The 21,229-nt window shown below is 41.4% G+C and overlaps 1 protein-coding gene and 1 long non-coding RNA gene across 10 annotated transcripts in view; one reads left to right on the top strand and one right to left on the bottom strand.

Moving 5' to 3' along the window:
- Nucleotides 1-15,249, bottom strand: part of LOC115645420 — a 37,594-nt gene extending 22,345 nt beyond the window's left edge. Inside the window, exon 1 of the long non-coding RNA XR_003998733.1 lies at nucleotides 14,740-15,249. This is a non-coding gene — a long non-coding RNA (uncharacterized LOC115645420). The remainder of the gene's footprint in view (nucleotides 1-14,739) is intronic.
- Nucleotides 1-21,229, top strand: part of PRKAG2 (protein kinase AMP-activated non-catalytic subunit gamma 2) — a 403,378-nt gene that overhangs the window by 291,315 nt on the left and 90,834 nt on the right. For 6 of the 9 annotated variants that reach the window (XR_003998731.1, XR_003998732.1, XM_030550041.1 and 3 more), the window contains one exon: nucleotides 15,291-15,387. The exons of 2 other annotated variants lie outside the window; for them this stretch is intronic. Coding sequence is in view for 4 of the 7 variants with exons in the window: in XM_030550041.1 (XP_030405901.1) it covers nucleotides 15,291-15,387 (97 nt within the window). In the remaining 3 variants the exon portion in view is untranslated. Of the gene's footprint in view, nucleotides 1-15,290; nucleotides 15,388-15,668; nucleotides 15,690-21,229 lie in introns of those variants that run through there. One more of the 9 variants, XM_030550045.1, reaches the window with a different exon arrangement.

Raw genomic sequence — 21,229 nt, 5'->3', positions numbered from 1 at the left:
GGCCGGCAGTGGAGTGCGGGCTCTGGGAGGGAGTTTGGGTACAGGAAGGTGTTGGGGGCAGCGGGTTGGGACGTGGGGTGCCAGATTCAAGGGGCGTTCACTTTGGGCGGTTCCCCACAAGCGGCGACCTGTCCTCGCTGCTCCTAGGCAGAAGCACAGCAGGCGGCCTTGCACGCTGTCTCTGCCCGCAGGCACTGCCCCCACAGCTCCCATTGGCCATGGTTCCCAGCCAATGGGAGCTGCAGAGCTAATACTTGAGGCAGAGCGGGGGCAGTGTGTGAAGCCACCTGCCACCCCTCCACCTAGGAGCAGCTGGAATAGATCGCCACTGGGGAGATGCCTGACATGAGCGCCTCCTGACTCTGGCACCCGACACCTCACCTCAACCCGCTTCCCCAAGCCCCTTTCCACACCCAAACTCCCTCCTTTGTTAAATGGCATTTTTCACTTACTGACACCCCCTATTCCTGCAACATGCTGGATAAATCAGCTTTTTACATATAAAAATCATAACACGTTTTCTAAAGACTAAACTTAGTTTAACAGGCTGACAGCCTGTCTAAAGAAGTTTCTCACCCAAAGCCTTTTGCAGCATTTTCCACTGAGGTAGGCAGAGATCCAGTTTTCATGAATGTAAACACGCTGCCTGTTTACTTTCCTGCTGGAGGATCAAAGGGTGTCTTTTTGCCTTCTTATGGCCTCAAAGTTCATTATCTGTACTGAGTCAAGATAATTCTCATGGTGGTGTGCTGCTGCCCTTTTGATGTCATCTCCCCGTTTACTTCATATGTAGATGTGTAGCCATTGTATTAGCTTACAATGCTTTTGTCATAAACAGATAGCTAAGGGTTAATGTCTCTTTCACCTGGAAAGAAGTAACCTGAAACACCTGACCAGAGGACCAATCAGGAAACAAGACTTTTTAAAATCTGGGTGGAGGGAAGTTTGTGTCTGAGTCCTTTGTTCTTTGGTCTTCTGCCTGTCTGTCTCTCGGCTATGAGAGGATTTCTGTTTCCTGCTTTCTAATCTTCTGTTTTCAAGTTGTGAGTACAGAGATCATAAAACAATAGGGGTTATTGTTTTTTTCTTTTGTATTTACATGGTATAGTTGCTGGAATGTTTTGAATTGTATTCTTTTTGGATAAGGCTGTTTATTCATATTTCTTTTAAGCAATTGACCCTGTATTTGTCACCTTAATACAGAGAGACCATTTTTATGTATTTTTTTCTTTTTACATAAAGCTTTCTCTTTAAGACCTGTTGGAGTTTTTCTTCAGTGGGGGACTCCAGGGAATTGAGTCTGTGCTCACCAGGGAATTGGTGGGAGGAAGAAGTCAGGGGGAAATCTGTGTGTGTTAGATTTACTAGCCTGACTTTGCATACCTTCTGGGTGAAGAGGGAAGTATTTCTGTTTCCAGGACTGGAAATAGAGAGGGTGGAATCCCTCTGTTTAGATTCATGGAGTTTGCTTCTGTGTATCTCTCGAGGAACACCTGGAGGGGGGAAGGGAAAAGGTTTATTTCCCTTTGTTGTGAGACTCAAGGGATTTGGGTCTTGGGGTCCCCAGGGAAGGTTTTTGGGGGGACCAGAGTGCCCCAAAACACTCTAATTTTTTGGGTGGTGGCAGCTTTACCAGGTCCAAGCTGGTAACTAAGCTTGGAGGTTTTCATGCTAACCCCCATATTTTGGACGCTAAGGTCCAAATCTGGGAAGAGGTTATGACAGCTTTATTCACATGCTGACAGAGACAAATGAATAAACATCTTTCCTCAGACACAAAACATTTTTTTTGCAGTGTTGTAGTCATGTTGGTCCCAGGATATTAGAGACACAAGGTGAGTGAGATAATCTCTTATTGGACCAGCTTCTATTGGTGAAAGAGACCTGAAGAAGAGCTCTATGTAGCTCAAAAGCATGTCTTTCACCAAAATATGTTGGTCCAATAAAAGATATCACCCCCTTTGTCTCTCTAGAAGACCTGTTTGTCAACTCTGCCTTGATACGGTCTTTAAAACACATTTTCGGTATACGTACATAGCTCCTTATGTAGTATTTGTACAGACATTTCACAGTGATAATGGTGACCAGCACGCATAATGCTGGCTTTCATTTAAGATATCGTGTGACATTCTTTGGTGAAGCAGAATGTACAGGATATTCTTGTGACTCCCTTGCCAGTTGGCACTGAGAGTTTTTTGGGTCACAGTAATATTCTTACATTTGTAGATGTATGTAATGTGTATTATAGCATCAGGTATCTTAGCCAGATACCTCTAGCTCTCTCCCCACAAATATATAACCTTTGCAATTCAGCCTTGAAATGTGTACTCAAACAATTTCACCAGGTGTTAGCGTGCCTAATTTATTACTAGCAAAACAGGTCAAAAATGGTTTCCATTTTACATATTGTAGACATGTTCACCAAAAGCATTATATTTTTGTTACGTATTGGTTGGAAGAGCTGTACTAAGATGCCAAAATTTTCTGGCTCAAAATGCAATTTTGTGGTTAACTCACTGGCACAATGCTGTAAGGACATTCTACCTTTGTGCAAGATAATTGGTCAAGAATCCTGAAGTTAGCCTTTCTGTTAAGGATCAGTTACTGTTCCCATTGAAGTCAATAGCACAACTCCCAGTGACTTCAGGAGGAGGATCAATTCTCTGAGATTCTCAACAATAGAACTGTAGGGAAAATATAGCAAAAATGCTTCAGAATAGTAAGTTCTCCATTTCATCCAGTTTCCTCATTCCTGACTCTGAGCTTGCTATACACATATGATTGCTGATAGTTTCTTTAATTGTTCACAATGGGCTAAATTATTTATTACACCCCTACATTCCACTGAAACTAAAAGAGATCCGCAGGTGTAACTGAAAGCACAATGTAGCCTACTTTTTTTAATATTAACTGCTTAAATTAATATTATATCTATTATTAAGGATAAGGATGGCAGAACAGTTGCAGCTGGGAGACTATTTAATGCTGGTAAACTGGGAAAGGATTTCCCACCCAATCAATCCTACTTGGGACTGCTGGTGGATACAAACTTCTAGTGATGTGTCAAGGCAGATAGAGAAAAAACTCTTTCAGGGAATCCTTCCTTCACAAAGAAATTATTAAATATGTGCTGTTTCTAAGAGGCCCATCAACCATAGTATATAAGTCTCAAATACAGCAATTAAGACTGGCATCACGTTATCAATGTCAGACTTTATTGTTTTTCCCTTTCCCAGTCCTTGGGCACTTTGCTTCCTAATTTGTGTTTGCGCACACGATTTCCTTGTCTTTGGCTATGGTGGGAGCAGATGGGTTTTCCATTATGCTCTGAAGACTGTTGAGCTTGTCCTTAAACTCCTCTCCTCTGAAAGGCCAGAATTTCTCAAACCTTTTGAAAGCTAAATCACTCTTCAGGAAAATGAAACCAGTTGTGCACCTCTTCAGCCCTGCTGTATGTTATTAAAGACATACACATTGCACATTTTCTGTGCCCTTACCCCAGCTAGGTCTGTGTCCCCTGGGGAGATGTGCCCTACACTTTAGGAAATGGTATCTGTTCTATATAGGTTCTTATATGATGCTCATCGCCATAGTATCTGAGGCACAGGCGCCGAGTTTCCTGTGTGTGTGTGCGCACTCCCCCCAGGCCCTGCCCCCACTCCACCCCTTCCCCCAAGACCTCACCCTCACAAATCCCTGTCCCACCTCTTCTCACCCCCACTCCGCCCCACCTCTTCTCACCCCATTCCTCCCCCTCCCCTGAGGTTCTGATAGGAGGCTGCCAGTGGGTGCTCAGCAACCACCATTTTTTTTCCCCATGGGTACTCCAGCCCTGGAGCACCCATGGAGTCAGCACCTATGATCTGAGGGCTTTCCAGTAAGTGACTCAAACAACATGATTGCATATCTATCACTTGTTGTTTGTTCTCTTGACTCTTCCCCTGGAGAGAAGATATGTGCAGTGGAGGGTCTTGTATTGGTAAATTTTCTTTATAAATAAATTAGAATTGTTGCTACGAGTTTGTTAGAGACAGCAAAGCCAAAGAAATGTGCCTTGCATTTAGAGCAGAAGAGCAGAAATTTGTGATGGCTATTAATTCTTGGTAATGTAGGTCATTTTACAGTTGTAGGCTCTCACAAGCGTTGTCCTCCAGCATGATTAGCTGCATTGTTCCAGAAGAGCACAGCTGTCGCTGTGGGTCAAGAATGGAGAAGTCCAACCCATTAAGGACCTTTCAGATTAATTCAATGCTCTGTTCTCCACTGGCTCACTTCTGGTGTTGAGGGCATGGAGCACTGATGTGTGCAGTGTTCTCAGGGATTTATTCTGGTAACAGACTGGGATGCTGCGTTCTATAGAAACTAGAATGTCTGGTTTCCTACCACCTTCACACACATACAGTAAATAACAATAATTATAGCATCTAATGTTTCAAAAGCCCTTTAAGACTAGAGAAAATTTTATTACATCCCCTCCAGATAGGGGAAGAAAAACAGCTGAATGTAGTATTTTGGATGAGACATCCCCTTCCTTACTAATTTGTTTGGGTCTGGTGCAGAATGTCATCACTCCATGAGTCTTGCATTGGGTCTTGAGATTCCCAATCAGTGGTCGCCTCCTGCTCCGACCCAGTGGCTTGCTACTAACCGAGTGGAGAGACCATGAAACCTGAAACTACATCAGGCAGGCCTCTCCCAGGGTCTGACTGGAGAAATACCAGGACCTCTGATAGGTGAGGGCTTCCTACTTAAACTCAAAAAGAAACACAGAAAGTTGTCCACGCATCTGGGCTCTACCTGCCTGCTACACTGGACCCTGCCTTCTCACCTGACTCCTGGTTACTGCTTCCCTGCCTTGTTTCTGCCTTCCTGACCTGTTCCAAGTTCTTGATCCTTGCTCCCAGTCTCAAATTCCAACTCTGACTCTTGGCTCAACTCATGATTCTGATTCCGGCTCTGACCCTTGGCTCGACTTCCAATTCTGACTCCTGCTCCAAATACTAGACCTGGCGCCTATATCCCAGCCTCAACAGTTTGTGCAGACCATTACCCTAAGAGGTTGGCCTAGGAAAGGTATATGGATGGAGCCAATTGGCCAATCTCAGCTCCAAGAAGAACCCGGCTAGGCCAAGTGGGCAGGCTGCCAGCCAAACACAACAGAGTTAAGTTGTGCAATTGCTGAGAACCAACTGTTGCAGGAGTAGGCGAGCTAGCACAACACTTAGAATACAATTCTGTGGGCACAGCCTGTAGAATCCACTCCAAGTAGCATCACTGCGAATCCTTTGCCAGAACGGTTTGATGGTAATCAGTGTTTCCAGGAATTTGTGAATCAGTAGCGCCTTCAGTTCTAACTCTGTCCCCAGACATACTCTTCTGACGATGCCAAGGTATGCCTGGTAATTAGTTCACTGTCTGAGGAAGCACTGGATTGGGCCTGGCCTTGCTGGAAGGCAACAGCCTGATACTGTCAAACTGGGACCCTTTTCTTCAGTTGATATCATCAATGTATAGGGCCCTACCAAATTTGTTGCCATGAAAAATGCATCATGGACCGTGAAATCTGGACTTTTGTGTACAGAGATCCGTTATTGGAAACTCCACACTTCCTGCACAGCTGTTCTGTGTAAAATCACCCAGACATCTCCACTCCAGGGTTTTAGAGGTGTTGAGGAGCATGTGTCCAGCCCTTTGCACTCAGATGGATTGCAAACGTATATGCCCAAAGTTAATTGTACAGTTAAATGCAGTTTCCATTTTTGTATGAGGAAGGGTAAGGATCCAATTGTGGTGCTAACCTCAGCATCACTACATCCACTGCATCAGGCTGCTAATAAACTGTGAAAATCAGTTCCTCACAATTCACACACTAGCAAACATGTAGGAGACTTTGTTCATAGTTCAGCGAGCAAATCTAACCCTTTTTCTTTTCTGACTACTTTAGCCTTTATGTATTTCTGGAGCAAAACTAATTAAACCAGAAACAAGGAATAACAATGTTTTAAATTAAATGTGCTTAAACAAATTGCTACATAAGAATAATATTTTGGGCTGCTTTTATGACTAGAAAAAACTAAAATATGCATTGTTGCATTCTGAACAGAATAGCTGTTAAATACTCCAGTTGTGTAAGACTATAATTGTAGCATGTAACATTAGCAAATAGTGGGAAAATTACCATTTGTAACTATTCGTGCATTCAAGATTGTTGTGCCTTGATTTGCATTTAGATAGGAATTCCTTCTTGTGGCTCTCCAATCTATTAGGCTTCAAAAAGCAAGAGTTATTTTTTCTTCTTTGAAGTACTTGCGAGGACATTAAAACTTTCCTGTTAAACTATCAGTTGTACAACTGGCTCCCCAAGCATAACAGGAACACTAATGTCAATACCTTTTCTGCTAAGGAAGAAATGAGTAGTGGATGCATGCCTGGGAATGTACATTTTTTAAATGAAGGACAGGTAAGACTTTTCTTGTATTACTTTAGTAAATCTGTTTCATGCGGACTTGTCATTTGCAACAAAGTTTTTCTGAGTCTTTACCCAGTCATTGCAGATTAATATGTAACCTTTTGTATTATTCAAACACAACTTGCTTTAGAGTATTTTAATTTAAAATGAACGCTGGTTTTCTGGGAAAAAGGCAAACAAAGATGTGTTTATTTGTAGAAGGTGATTTAACCCTCTCTTATGTAGGAAACACTCAGAGTACTCAATTAGAATTTACATACTAAGCCTAAAAATTTGTTTCTAGAGATGATCCAAAAGTATCTAAATTGCCTTAAACATGGGAGAGTTTAGATAAAATGGAGCCCAAAGCCAGCACTATCCCTGGTGGTGTTTGCGGGCAAAAACAGAAGAAATAAGCTCTTGTCAAAACCTCCAGTTCTATCCCAGCTCTTTGTTATTAATGTGTTGGACAATGTGGACACTGGGGAGCATATGTAGTAAATTTACTTATTTTAATAGTCAACTCTATTTTGTAATATAGATACTGTGCTGCACCTGGTTCAAAAACTGTAATCCACAAAACATCAAGAATTATGTTAGAAGTCCTTATGAGACCTGGCAACCAGTAGAATAATCACATGATGTGAAATCCTAGTCCCATTAAGGCCAGTGGGATTTTTGCCACGGACTCCAGTGGGTTCAAGTTTAACAGAAAAAGCTTAACCAAGAAAACTACTCATGGCAACGTTCTGACACAAACTAGAACTGTTTTCAGCCTTTTAAGACTATTTCTAGATTCATAGACTTTAACAGAGTTATTCCAATTTTACACAACTGTAAGTGGTATCAGAATCTGGTCTATAGTGATTACATTCCTCTGCATTGGGGCACTGATTCATCAGTCCATCCCTTTTCAGAAAAACATGGAAATACCTGCTGAACTTTAGGCATGTGCTTAAGCATGCATTTAAACTGAATGTGTTTAAATGCATTCCTGAATATGGATGGATTTAAGAATGTTTTAATGCTTTGCTGAATTGTGGCCTGGGTGTACTCTTTCATCTCCTATGAAAAGCAAATAAATGTTACCCATATTTCCCTAATCAACTGCTCACTTAGTCCCTGATTCTGAAATCAAATGTGCATAGGCAGATCATTACATGCAAACAGAGTCCCATGGGAGATGAGATGATGGAGGTAGTTCTTCATGCCAAGTTCCCAGTTCTTAGTTGTAAGTACACTGGGATCCTTACATCTGTGCGGAAGCAGTCTCTTGGCGTATGAGAAAAGTAAATGATGTCCAATTTTAATAAATTATCCATCAACTTTTGAAAAGCTATTAAATTAAATAAAAGGATTAGTTCTGATTTTTAAATTCATTGGGATGTACTGTTTGGTTACATTTATTGGCTACATGCTAATGGCTAAAAGCGTATATTGGTTTGAGTAGAAACACCTATTTTTCCACGTGATTATTAAAGTGATTAAGAGCTGTAAATGTAAGAGTGTAAGTATCACTAATATGTTTTAGTTTATTAATATGGAGAGATGAGTCATCTCGTAATAGTTAAGCTGAAGCAAGTCTTCTATTATAAGGCTGATGTTCAGCCGCCTCTAATGTGGCAAAATAAACAAAGCAAACCAATTGAAATTTGACAGACTCCATCCTGTTATGAAAGAGAATTTTTAAGCCTTTTGCCAAAAAAAAAAAAAAAAAAAATTGAAGTTTTTTGGGTTCACGTTTTTGGACTGGTTGAACTTCTTAAAAATCCTTTTCATGTTTTTATATGTGTGTGTATACACCCTGATAATTAAGAGTTCAGTCTTACCTCAAATGGTAATAAGAACATAAGAACAGCCATGCTGGGTCAGACCAAAGGTCTATCTAGCCCAGTATCCTCTCTTCTGACAGTGGCCAATGCCAGGTGCCCCAGAGGGGATGAACAGAACAAGTAATCATCAAGTGATCCATCCCCTGTGACTCATTCCCCTCATGACCTGCATGAAGGCCAAGAAAATCTGGAAGGCTTCAATGGGCCGAAGTGATAATGAATGTGAAAGGATAGTTGGTAGGGAGGAACGTGGTGGATACTTTAACTTTCCATTTCCACACTCTAACATTTAGGGTTTTTTTATACATATGATGGATTGCTTTACATATTAAGTCTGAAATTGTCACTCATACATTTAGGGCCTAAGCCACAACCAAAACCATCACTGAAATCAATTAGATTTTGGGTGATAAAGAATGCAGCTTTGGGCCTTTTTGGTGTTTTGGGTTTACCTTTCAATATGTCGGTCTCAGAACTCCTAGGGGATCCCCTATTTTGCTTCCCATATAGCATTTGCTATCCAAGCAAGACTGCATGGGACTTCTTCAAAGCCAATGAGTGATCTTGAATTGAGTTAAGGGGACACTGTTTAGCAGCATTGGGTACTTGCTCCTTCCTTTCCTGTTTCCACCATACTAAACATTCGATCTCCATGATGTTTACATGGGGCATGAAATTGTGAATGAAAACAATGTTTCCTGCATGGCCATACATAGACAGACAGGGCTGTGGAGATGAAAATGTTAAATGTTGTTTTAATATATGTGTATATAAAATCCAGGGGATAGATTTCCCTTTTCAGAATATGAGTAATTCCCATTCATTTTAATGTTAAAACGTTAGGGAAAGAACACAGCGATAAAAAATAAGCAATTTGCTACTATGATTTAAGCTCTCCCCTTACCAAAATTCTTTTGTTTACATAATATTTTTATAGTTTTGCTAATCTACTAACCTTCAGTTTTTGTTTTAATTTGCCTTCATAAAGATTGCTAGCAGAGCTGTATTAAGGTTCTGTCTGTGTCAATACTCTGGTTGTAAACCTGTTTTTAAAACATTAATAACTTCTGAGCTGTAACCTAACATAGAAGGAAAATGCTTGACAATTTTCAAAAATATATATTCAAAAATAAACCAACCATTTACTAAGTTTGGTTTTGCAATAATGAATAACAAATGTTTTACAAAATTACAGTATATCAGAAAGATTCCAGGGTGTACAGCAGGAGCACTGTTCCTTTACACAATTAAAAACAGATCAAAGTAGAGGAGCTGCAGCATACTGAAGAATCTGGCTCATAGCATCTAAAGTTTTAAATTATTCTGAACACAGTTGGTTTAAAACCCAAATGTGTTAACATTGTAATAGCTTTAAACCTTGGCTAGATTAGGATTAAAGATGTATTAGTAGTAGTAGGCATCCTTCAGTCTCGAGAGACCATGGGTATGTGCCCCTGAGAGGTAAAGAATTTACTCAGTTAGTTTTATGGCAGCTGTGACTGAAGAGATCCACTCGAGAGAGAGAGACATGTTCTAACATATTTGAGAAGTCAAATGCAGACCAGGCACACTCTGCCTTTGATATGTGATTAGCCTATGGGGAGCCTAGGCTCTAACTCAGTAATCTTAATACACGTTCAAGTATACACTGCCTTGCCTACAGTAGACTTCAAACATGTTATCTAACCCATTCTAACATTATACCATTAACTCCTAGTCTAGACAAAGCCTTAGTATATTAATACATACTATATAGACTAGTTTATACTAATATACTATAGCTAGTATAGACTAAAGGAGCTATTAGAAATCTTTTGTGGCAGCAGATTAAATAGTCTAAATACACAGATGTTCCTATGTTATGCCATATTATATGAATGTAATGGGAGTTACAGCCTGTCTGGGTAGGACAGATTTTTCTCCTAGACCTTAATATTTCATCCTGTTATGTTGACATAGTTCATTGATCTTAGAATATTAGCCTAGCAGTATCCTGGCCTGCTATCTCACAGGTGAGTGAAAGATGGAGTTTCCATTGCAAGGATGGAGATTCTCAGTTTCCAATGCATTTATGAGCAGTACAGAGGCAATTATAGCACAGTGATGTTTTGGTAAAACAGCCATCTGCAATGTAGCATTACGTATACACTAGCAAATATTACTAGAGGTTAATAATTATCTTGTCTTAATATTCTCAGCTTGGATACAGTTTTCTCCACAAAAAAATGTACATTCTGATCCTGCAGTGAGGCTTGAGAGGTTTGGTAGCACTGAGCTTATGGCATGATTTGGGCCTAAATGTCTTCTTATGGCTTATTATGTACTATAGCAGGTAAAATACATTGTATACTTTCAGGGTGTGTGTGTTAAATTTAAGCTACAAACAACATATGCATTTTTTTAAATGTTGGGTATTTAGTAGCTTATTGTGTGATGTTAAAAAGAAACACAGTTTTAAAATCTGGCATAATTTTTTTCCCAAACATCTATTCATAGTTTAATAGATCCATAGATTCCAAAGCCAGAAGGGAGCACTGTGATAATTTAGTCTGCCCTCCTGTATAACAGAGCATATATTTTTGGAAAAACATCAATCTTGATTTTAAAATTATCAGTGATGGAAAATTTACCATGATCCTTGTTAAGTTGTTCTGATGGTTAATTACTCTCACTGTTAAAAATGTAAGCCTTATTTTCAGTCTGAATTTGTCTAGCTTCAGCTTCTGGCCGTTAGATCATTTTACACCTTTCTCGACTAGAGTGAAGAGCCCACTATTAAATATTTGTTTCCTGTGTAGATACTAACAGACTGTAATCAAGTCACCCCTGAACCTTCTTTTTGTTAAGCTAAATAAATTGGGCTTCTTTCAGTCCATCACAATACGGCATGTTTTCTAATCCTTTAACCATTCTTATGGCTCTTCTCTGAATCCTCCCCAATTTATCTATATCTTTCTTGAATTGGACACCAGAACTGGACACAATATTCCAGGAGTGGTTACATCAGTTCTAAGCACATAAATAAAATAACCTCTCAATTCCTACTTGAAATTCTCCTATTAATGCATCGAAGGATGGCACTAGCCCTGTGGCCACAGTGTCACACTGGGAGCTCGTGTTCAGCTGATTATCCACCACGACTGCCAAATCGTTTTCAATTGCTGCTTCCCAAGATGGTGTCCCCCATCATATAAGTATGGCCTACATTTCTTTATTCCTAGATGTATACCTTTATATTTAGCCCTATTAAAATGCATATTGTGTGCTTGCACCCAGCTAATCAAGCGATCCAGTTCACTTTTTCAGTGACCCTGTCCTCATTATTTACTGTTTCCCTAATTTCTGTGTCATCTACAAACTTTATCAGTGATGATTTTATGTTTTCTTCCAGGTCATTAATTAAAAATGTTGTTATAGCTTAGGGCCAAGAACCAATCCCCATAGGACCACTCTAGAAACATACCCTATGATATTGCTATGAAAATTAATACCCTTTTGGACTTTGTTATATATAATTTTCATCCTTTTTAATTCAAAAACCAGATTTCTGTAATTAATTTTCTGATCCTGCAAATACATGCTTTAGTACTATTTTAGTCACATCAGTATTAATTTTTCTCCTGAAAGGTATGTATTCTTTATTGGAAGTTTTACTTCATAGTAGGGCCACCACCTGTCCAAGTTTTCTCAGGATTGTGTGTTGTTGTTTTTGGGGTTTTTTTTGAGGTAGCTGTCCTGGGAAGTCTGCAAGGGTGCTCAGTGTTCAATGTCAGCTGCCCAGTTTTATTGGCTCAGGATCATCCCAACTGTCTTGTTGTTTTTTTTGTAACTCAGAGATGGCAACCTTATTTCACAGTCTTTTCTCCAAGGTAAATATTGTTGTTAAGATACACATCATTCTGATAAGTTTACTTTTCATTATTGCAAACAGAGGTGTCATTTGCTATGTGACAGGGGGGTAGGTGCCTTCCTTGACCTTGTACCTCCCCCCAGAATTTTCACAGCTCCTCACCAGCTGGAGTTGTGATAGCTCCCCACAGAACTGCAGGGGCTACCACAGGCACTGGGTTATATTTGTTTGAGTTAGGGTGACACCGTGATGGTTTGGGGGTTCTTTTTTAAACAAACAAACAAACAAATTTGGTAAGAAGCACATTTTGTCAATATCAAGACAAGTGATATAAAGGAAAATTGTATGGGGGGGCGGTTAAGCACAGCTCAAATAAAAGATATAATTAAAATGCTGTGGATGTTCTGAGGGTCCCAGCCTGGCTGTGGCACTATTGTTACTGTATTCAGTATTATTGGTGGTTATATGGCTGATCAGCTACAGTATTCATTGAGGTATACATAACAATATTTTGCCATTACAAAAAACAACACACAAGTGGTTTGGAGTTAAACTTGACACAGTGTCCTCATGGTGGTCTGTCTTATGACCAAGAATTGGACACTCCTACTTTCTGAGCAAGTGAGGGTTCATAGTAATGTCCACCGGAAGGGATTTGTTTAGGGGTAGAAAGCAGTCACCTAGCCCCTCAGGATCTTATTTTCCTTGTTTGGAGCTGCGATGCAGAATTGTGCTAGAATTGTTAAGGTTCTGTACTCCCTTCTTAACCCTTAACTCCCACTAACACAAATTTTGTGGTGGTCTCTATTTTTTTTGTGCATGTTATTCTGCTGGAAAGCGAGAAATATTGAATGCCTTAGTCCTCTGTCTACCTTCTCCTTGGAAGACTTCCTCACCTTCAGCAGCCAGTGCTTGTGTGCCAAGCAAGCCTTACTTAGTATTCTATACATGGTTGCTATGACTCCTTTGAAGCACCATGCTCTGCATCATGGGGCATTTCTAATGTCCAGGAGCATCTGCTGCCACAGCTCAGCAAGGGACAGAGAACCTACTTCTAAGGAGAAAGAATGCTTTTTTTCAAGCCCTGCAGACAAATAAGTCAGTAGCTGTCCAAGGAAAAGGCAATTTAAATAACAGGGTAGAGATGAAACAGTGACAACTATTAAGAACTAAACTGAAAACTCCCAGGAAGAGGCAGAAGGGGTTAGGTAACAAGGTAAGGAGAACTCCTCAAATCTCCCTGGACCTGTCTCTGCCAAGTGCTAACAATCAGATTTTGGGCCACAAAAAGTATATACTATTTCAGAAGGTTGATAATGTAAACTTTATTTACATTACCCTGTCTCTGCTAATGTGATTTATACTGAACATTTCTAAAGCATCCGCACTTTCGTGACTAACAACTTCAGGATATTCATTTTTTAAATTATACACTATAAGGCCAGAAAGGCTCATTATGGTCATCTAGTCTATTCTCCTGCATAATAAAAGCCATATACTTTCACCCTTTAATTCTTGCATCAGGACCGTAACTTCTGATTGAACACCAGAGCATTTCATTTAGAAAGATATCCACTCTGGATGTAAAGACTTCAAAGGATGAAGAATCTACCTCATCCCTTGGTAAACTTTTCCAGTGGGTAACTACCCTTTCTTTAAAAAATGTGTACTTTATATGAACAGACTTAGAAAAGTGGAGGTAAAATAAGAACCTTAAAATATTTTACTCTTGGTCATTAACATGGAAAAGATCTGCTGTATTTAAACAAGCTATAGCACTTCTGTAGCAGAAACCAATTAAGAAAATGGAATGCTCATTTTAGAGCAGGGTGTCCAGACTTTGCCCAATGGTACAGTAACTTGCTAGGAGCATGAAGACTACTTCACTTGTTCCATATCTCCAAAATCCAGTCCCCACACTCCTTACAGCTTCATTTATCACAGCATCTCTGTCTAATGAGTAAAGAATAGTAGGACAGGTGACACCACCCTTTATCTTTATTTCAGAGAAATGGGGCCTGCCCAGACAAGAGTCTGACATGCAGTGCAGCCTGGCCCCTCACATTAAGCTGGACCACTGCATGCTGGGCCTTGCTGAATGTTGTGGGCCTCTTGTAATGCTGGGATCTGACTCTTGTGTGTCTCATAGTGCCACAGCCAGTAGGTGCGGGACGCATGTTGTGGGATGTGGAGGATGGGGGTCTCCAGGCAGAGCAGGACCTTGGGACATGCCTGGGAGGGTGGGGACTGCAGCAGGGACTGGCCTGCACGACAGCCTGAGAAATATCTGCCTCGTGAAGGCGGCCCACCCTTGGCAGTGGGGAGGTGGGATCCAGCCTCCCCTGCTAGACAGCAGTGGGACTGGCTGCTCACGGCCGCCTTAGCAGGTGAATACATCGGACGCTACCAACTCCGGCTGAGGGGGGAAGAGTGTCCTCCTCTCAGGGTGCCTTATCCCGACCCTGGGAAGAATGGCAGGCAGCGTTAACAGCCCGCCCTCGCCTTGCAGGCTGGACGGGGAAAAGTGGAGGGCTTGACCTGGGGACCAGGTAGCAATAGCACAATCACCGCTCTCCTTCCCCCCTCCCCCTCGTGTGAATGGTAGTTACCTTTCCTCCTGTGCAGAGCAGCCGGCTTGATTGCAGCAAAACGGAATGTTCCAAAGGCCAGTCAGGCCCCAGACAGGGGGACCGCGCGGGGAATGGGGTGGAACTTTCTCACCGAAAGGTTCTTTTGGCAGCCCGTGGAATCTAACGGACGTAAACGGCGGCCCGCTGACTTGAAGGATGCTGAGGAGACGCGAGACCTCCCACGTCACAGGCCTGCGGCCCCTCGAAAGGACAGAGCCCTATCCCGCCTGGGTGTAAAGGGTTAATGGGCTGGGCGCAGCTGCCGGGGGGAGGTCCCGCCTCCTCCCCTCCCCCAGTGTGTGTAGGAGACAGCACAAATCGAGCCCCGTCAGGCTGAGGGGCAACCCCCTCCATCACCCCCACACGGCGTCGGGCTAGCGGCCACCCCCTGCGTCCGCCCGGCGGCCACTCCCCGCCTTCCCTCAGACCGGCTCAGCCGCTGCCACGCCGGGCTGCGTCCGATGCCGCCGCGGGTCCGGTAGGTCCGCGCCTGGATGCTGATCCCCTTCTCCGCTTTCCCCCTTCCGCAGGCGGCGGCGCCAGCAGCTGCGGCGGCGGCTCCGGCTTCTCCTCAGCCCCCGGCCGCCTCCGAAGGGATGCTGGAGAAACTAGAGCTCGACGATGAAGGTAAGTCGGAGTCGCCTGCCGCGGAGCAGCGGCTGACGGACAGACACTCCCCTCGCTCCGGGCGCTGCTGCCCGCTACAGGCTCCAGGGCTCGCTAGCAGCGCCCCGGGGGGGGGGAATCCCAGACAGGCGGGCACCCCCGTCTGCCCCGCTGGGGGCTGCCCGCACCCTGCTGCCTGTGCCCTTGGAAAGGGGCGAGGCGGGTCGCTGGGTTACAGCTGACCTTGCCCCCGGACTCGGCCCAGCCTGTGCGGGGCGATCGCTGCGTACGGACCCGTCCCGCGTGTTCGGTTCAGCAGACAGGTCAGACGGGCAAATGCCGCTCTTCGTCACCCTCTCCTGGGGTGGGATCCCTGATCTCTTTTTCCAGTTATCGTTGAGCCCAGTTCTGGGGGGGGACGGACTTTAAAAGCAAAAAACCAAACCACGCGTGTCAAAGAACTTTTATGTATCCCGTTGATAACACGTACTGTAGATCTTGACCTCTAGATCTAAATGACAGTTGAAAGATGAAAAAATTGGGACTGTTGTACCAGATGTGGGCATGTATTAGAAAAACTCAGTGTTAACAGAACAGACTTATCTCTGCCAGCTTTTCTTTGATACTGCTTCCTGTTTAGCTCCTAATTAGATGACTGACAAATAGTTAACTCAGGTAGGAGATGAGCTTCTGACTTACTTACATGTCTTACAAGCACTACACTGTTTTGTAAAGGAGTTTATTCTCCTCCATAATTTTGAGCAGATCTATTAGCGTGTGCCTTTTTGAAGGGGGGGAGGGGTGTTGAAAACTTAAGGTAGTAGTTTTTAGACATGAGCCTTTCATAGAATGGCTATAGAAATCTAATTTTCACGTTTAATATTTTAAAGTAGCTAAAACTTCATAGGCTTTTTATTTGCAGAACCTGTAGTAATATATCTTTTAAAAACTTTGAAAATAATAGGCTGAGTCATTATAGTATTAAAAAAAAACCCATAAACCAGCATACTAATCAGATGTTCTTTTTGATAGCTATTCCTTTCTGTAGCTGACATGGCTATTGAATGTAACTAGCCACAAACCTCATTTTAAATTCCTTTATGACTTGTAAAGGTTTTTCTCGAGTCCTACTGGCTTGACTGCTTTTCTAAGAGCTTCTCGCTCTATAACTTTTAAAACAAAGGTAGGCCAGTCAAATAGACTCAGGCTTTTTTTTGTCTTGGTGAATTCTCACCAGAACAATAAAATCTGCAGCTTCAGTATGACTTATTTTACATGAATGTTTGATGTAAGGAATTCAGTCTCTAATTTGTACTATCTTTCCCCAATTTAACATCAATAATTTCTGCCCACATCTGCACCTTTCATGTACTCGATTGATTTCCTCTTATCTTTAAGTTGGAGAGTTAAACCATGACATGCAGAATCTGTCCTAAACTTATCTTATTGATCTGCTACAAACATTCAATTTTTGGGAAATGTAAATAAATCCGCTTTACAATTGTTTTATGTCTACTTTAATAGTGTTTCATAACATGCTGAGATGGATGTCTGGTCTAAACAAAAACTCTCATTTACACAAGATAGTACAGATTACTGTGGCTGAATCTTTTATTTTCCAGCGCACATCAGATTATAAAATATGAATTCACTGCCAGTCATTCTCACTCCTCAAAACTGTGTTCCATTGTGGTATTTCTCGAAATTTTATTTTCCTCCATCAAACTGAAGTGAGGTGTGTGACTCTCTTCTTTTGAGTTGGTATATAAGTTTGAGTGTTTTTGCTTTTGTTTTAATTTGTTGTATATTGGTTTTGGAATATGTCAGGGGAAGCATGTTCCTCTGTTGGTGGACAGTACGCTTAATACCAAACCCTGGCCCCATTCAGAGGCACTTGCCATCTTTATTGAGAATCCATCTAATCTTTGTCTGGAAGGATAGTGATCAAAACATGGGCATTAAGAATGCTATATACTTAAAATAGGTGGTGGGGGTATGTGCGAAAAGCAACAAAGAGTCCTGTGGCACCTTTATAGACTAACAGACATATTGGCGCATAAGCTTTCATGGGTGAATACCCAGTTCGTCAGACACGGGTATGTGCAGTGTATTTCAGTGGAGACCATTTTGATAAAAGTAACAGCCCATGCACTAGAGCAAAACTTCTTTCATTGTCAGAATATGTTTTCATACATGAAGTCAATGCGTAGAGAAGCCCAAAGACAGTGGGATGGAGATGGAAATGTTCACAGTGCTTATTATTATTATTATTATTTTTTTACCGCAATCTTGCTCTTGTTGCTGTGATTGCAGTTGTGCTAATGTTAGGGAAGGGAGGAGAGAAAATTAGTTCTGGTTATTTGGTAGATGAGACATGTTGCTGGGTGGTAAGGTGGTTCAGAAACAAAAGACCTTCAAGAATGTGATTAGATTTCATGTGTGCGCGCTCTCTCTCGCTCTCTCTCTCTCTGTGTGATATATAAAATAATGTGTTTAATTAGAAACTTTTCTAGCTGCTATTATAGATTAATCTAGCTCTGTGTTTCACATATGGCTACCTTCCCCAACAGTTTGTCCACCAACAGTCAATAACTATCTGGTATATCAAATTATGCTGCAGTTCCTTTGGAATGAATGTTTAACAGAAAGTAACCATAAAAAACAAGGCCTCAGAATGGATCTTGCTTGTGATTCTCTTGAAAGTCTACGCAAATGAGAGAGAATGTCACTGGCATTTTAATTTAAAGGAAATTAATTCATATTATTTGAAACTAATTGTTTAAACTGAAGGGTGAGGGAAATGAAATGCTGTTTAAAATACCAGCCTTTCTTTTAACTGCATTTGTCTCATGACTGGGACGGTACGTTGCTTTGCAGAATCTGGTTTCTCAGAAGGGATGGTCTGTAAGTAAAATGGACACTCACTCAAAAACATCACACTTGTATCTAAGTATTTTGTACATACTAGTTTTACAAGTAACACATAAGATAACTATTCCTGAGAGAGAAATGTTGGTTCTTCCTTCTCTCTACCCTCTTCCTTTGCTTTTAACCCCCCCCCCCACTTATTCACTTCGGACATTTGACTGGACTCTTTATTGTTAGTTTCACTTGTTGGTCAGTTCCAGATCCTGTCTTTTGCAGTAGAATGATACTATAATTCTTGTACTGAATGCTCTTACTCAGTCAAGAGAGTGTTTACTAGTATTAGCTGCAGCAGAGCTGAAACACAATAGCCAGCACATAAATATATACATAGAAGGGAAGGAGAGGAAGAAAGAGATGGGCCAAAATATGTTTAGTTTGCTTGGATCTGCCCAAAAGACCCTTCTAAACATCAGTAAGAGAACAGAGAAACTTTTAATTATTAATAAAATAGTTCTTTACTAGAAAGCTCAGGGCATGCTATTTAAATGGTGATTTCTCTCTCAGAAAATGGACATTAAGTATCATAGTCAAAAATATTTTAATTCAAGATCACTGTCCCTCTAGCAGGGAGTGGAAATAAGACCACTGAAGTAGGTTTTCTTATCTTTCATACTGTTACTTTTTTTGGAGGCAGGGACAACCAGTTCCTTGTTACAGTAAAAAAAGGTGACAAAGCTGATGTGACTGTGTGTCTAATAATACATACACACACACACCTGCTGTTACATCAAAGTGGATTTGTTGGTTTGTTTCACACACAGTTTTGGGTTGGCTTGTGAAGCTTCAGGATAGATCACGGATTGCCTAGCTGCTCAAAAAATAAAGAACAGAAAAAAATAAACACCCTGCTCTCCAACTGCTTTCTGTATGGGATCAGTGTCAAGCTATAGTAGGTCTGGGATTTATTTTAGTTTTTGCAAAAGGAGGAGGGAGGAGGCTGGAGATTGGGGAAGAGCTAGGGGAAGTTTTTGTTTTTGTGTATTTAACAAAAAAACATCAGATTTTTACCACCACAGTTTGTCATTATGTAGCTTTGTTTTGTTACAGATGAAAATGTTTGAGATCTAGTTTTGTTTCTTTTAAAATAACTGTTAGCATTATTGGTTGAAACTATACCATGATACTAATCTAATCTGAATTTTCTTCATCCCATCCTTTAAATAGTGTCTAAAATTCGATTAGGCTACAGAAGTTAATTTAGTCTCAGTATTTACATCACGGATATCAACCACATACCTGTCAGCTGCAGTAATTTGGTTGATTCAGCATTGTAACTGTACCTTGGATAACTGGTTCTGCTGCAGTGTTGGCTCACAGCCATCTCTTTACCATCTTATCCACCAGCACAACTTAAAGAAAATAAAGCGGCAGCTCTGATTATACAAAAAACTGCAGTTGCTTTTTCCAGGCTATCTCATCCCAGATTAAAGGCTAGGAACAATTTTTTTTTCATGTGGGGCTCACACTAAGGGTGAGGTGGAAGGGAGACAAAAACAGAAGGGTATAATGGGGGAGAAGAAACTCAGTGCTAACTGTCAGTGGTCACCTTAAGCCAATGGGGTGATTCTTATCAGAAAAGTCTAATATGGTCTAAATTTTTCAAAAGTAATGAATGCTGTTTTTGTTTTGGTACCCAGTTTTGAGAAACTTAAAAAGGCCCTGGATGCCCATCTTTTGAAAATCTGGCCCCTTTAAGGTGTCTTAGGTTGAGCATTCAAAATCATTAGTCATCCTCGAAAATATAGGCATAAAATAATTACGTTTTCAAAACTAAATTCAATAGATCACTTGGCCTATATGGTGGCAAAAAAGAGCCATTTAAAGAAAATCTTGGGTTAATTCTTCCTACTTCAGGTCAGGTCTTTTTTGCCTTCCTCTGCAGCCTGGGGCATGGGTTACTTGCTGGAGGATTCCCTGCAGCTTGAGGTCTTCAAAACACGATTTGAGGACTTCAATAACTCAGACATTGGTTAGGGGTTTGTTACAGGAGTGGGTGGGTGAGATTCTGTGGCCTGCATTGTGCAGGAGGTCAGACTAGATGATCATAATGGTCCCTTCTGACCTTAAAGTCTATGAGTCTATAACCTGCTCCTTTGAACTATTACATCTTTATTATGCTCAAGTGTCTTTCACTGACTGCTTCAGATTCACTTAAAAAAATAAAAAAGCTTTCATTATACATTCAACACCACAGTCAACGCTCATGATGCACTTGTGCAGCCCAGAATTAACACTGGAATAATGGTTTTTAATCTTAAAACTAGGCTCTAAGCATAGACAACAGAACTATATTGCTATCCTGTCATATCAACACAGAGTTAGTGACTGGCCTTCCATTTCAACAAGGTGGAAGGGGTTCCCTTTCTAGACTGTCCAAAGGGGTTTCTGCAGAGCAATACGTGAACTAAATATGCTTCATCCACAGCACTTCTAGCCTAGGAAGTGAGTGCCCCGATTTAGAGACTGAACCCATGTTTGTTGTATGGTAATGCTTGCAACTGCTGTAGTCAGTGAGCTTGTGCATTACTGATTATTGTGGCTTAATAGTAAATCTTTTAGACCATGACACTTAGGTTTTTAGGAGGTTAATTGCAGCAAAGAGTCCTGTGGCGCCTTATAGACTAAACAGATGTATTGGAGCATGAGCTTTCGTGGGAGAATACCCACTTCGTCGGATGCATCCGACGAAGTGGGTATTCTCCCACGAAAGCTCATGCTCCAATACATCTGTTTAGTCTATAAGGCGCCACAGGACTCTTTGCTGCTTTTACAGATCCAGACTAACATGGCCACCCCTCTGATACTAGGAGGTTAATTGCGCCTCTAAAGAGTTGGCACTATACAATCTGCATTCCTAATCTTCCCACCAAAACTGCACAGTGTTGCCCAGCTGTATCTCCTGTTACCTTTCCTACACACCCACCTCTTGCACTGT

This window comes from Gopherus evgoodei, chromosome 2, assembly GCF_007399415.2.
Source record: "Gopherus evgoodei ecotype Sinaloan lineage chromosome 2, rGopEvg1_v1.p, whole genome shotgun sequence".
In the NCBI taxonomy this organism is placed as follows: Eukaryota; Metazoa; Chordata; order Testudines; family Testudinidae; genus Gopherus; species Gopherus evgoodei.
The sequence above is the reverse complement of the archived record's forward strand: the minus strand, read 5'-3'. Positions and strand labels throughout refer to the sequence as shown.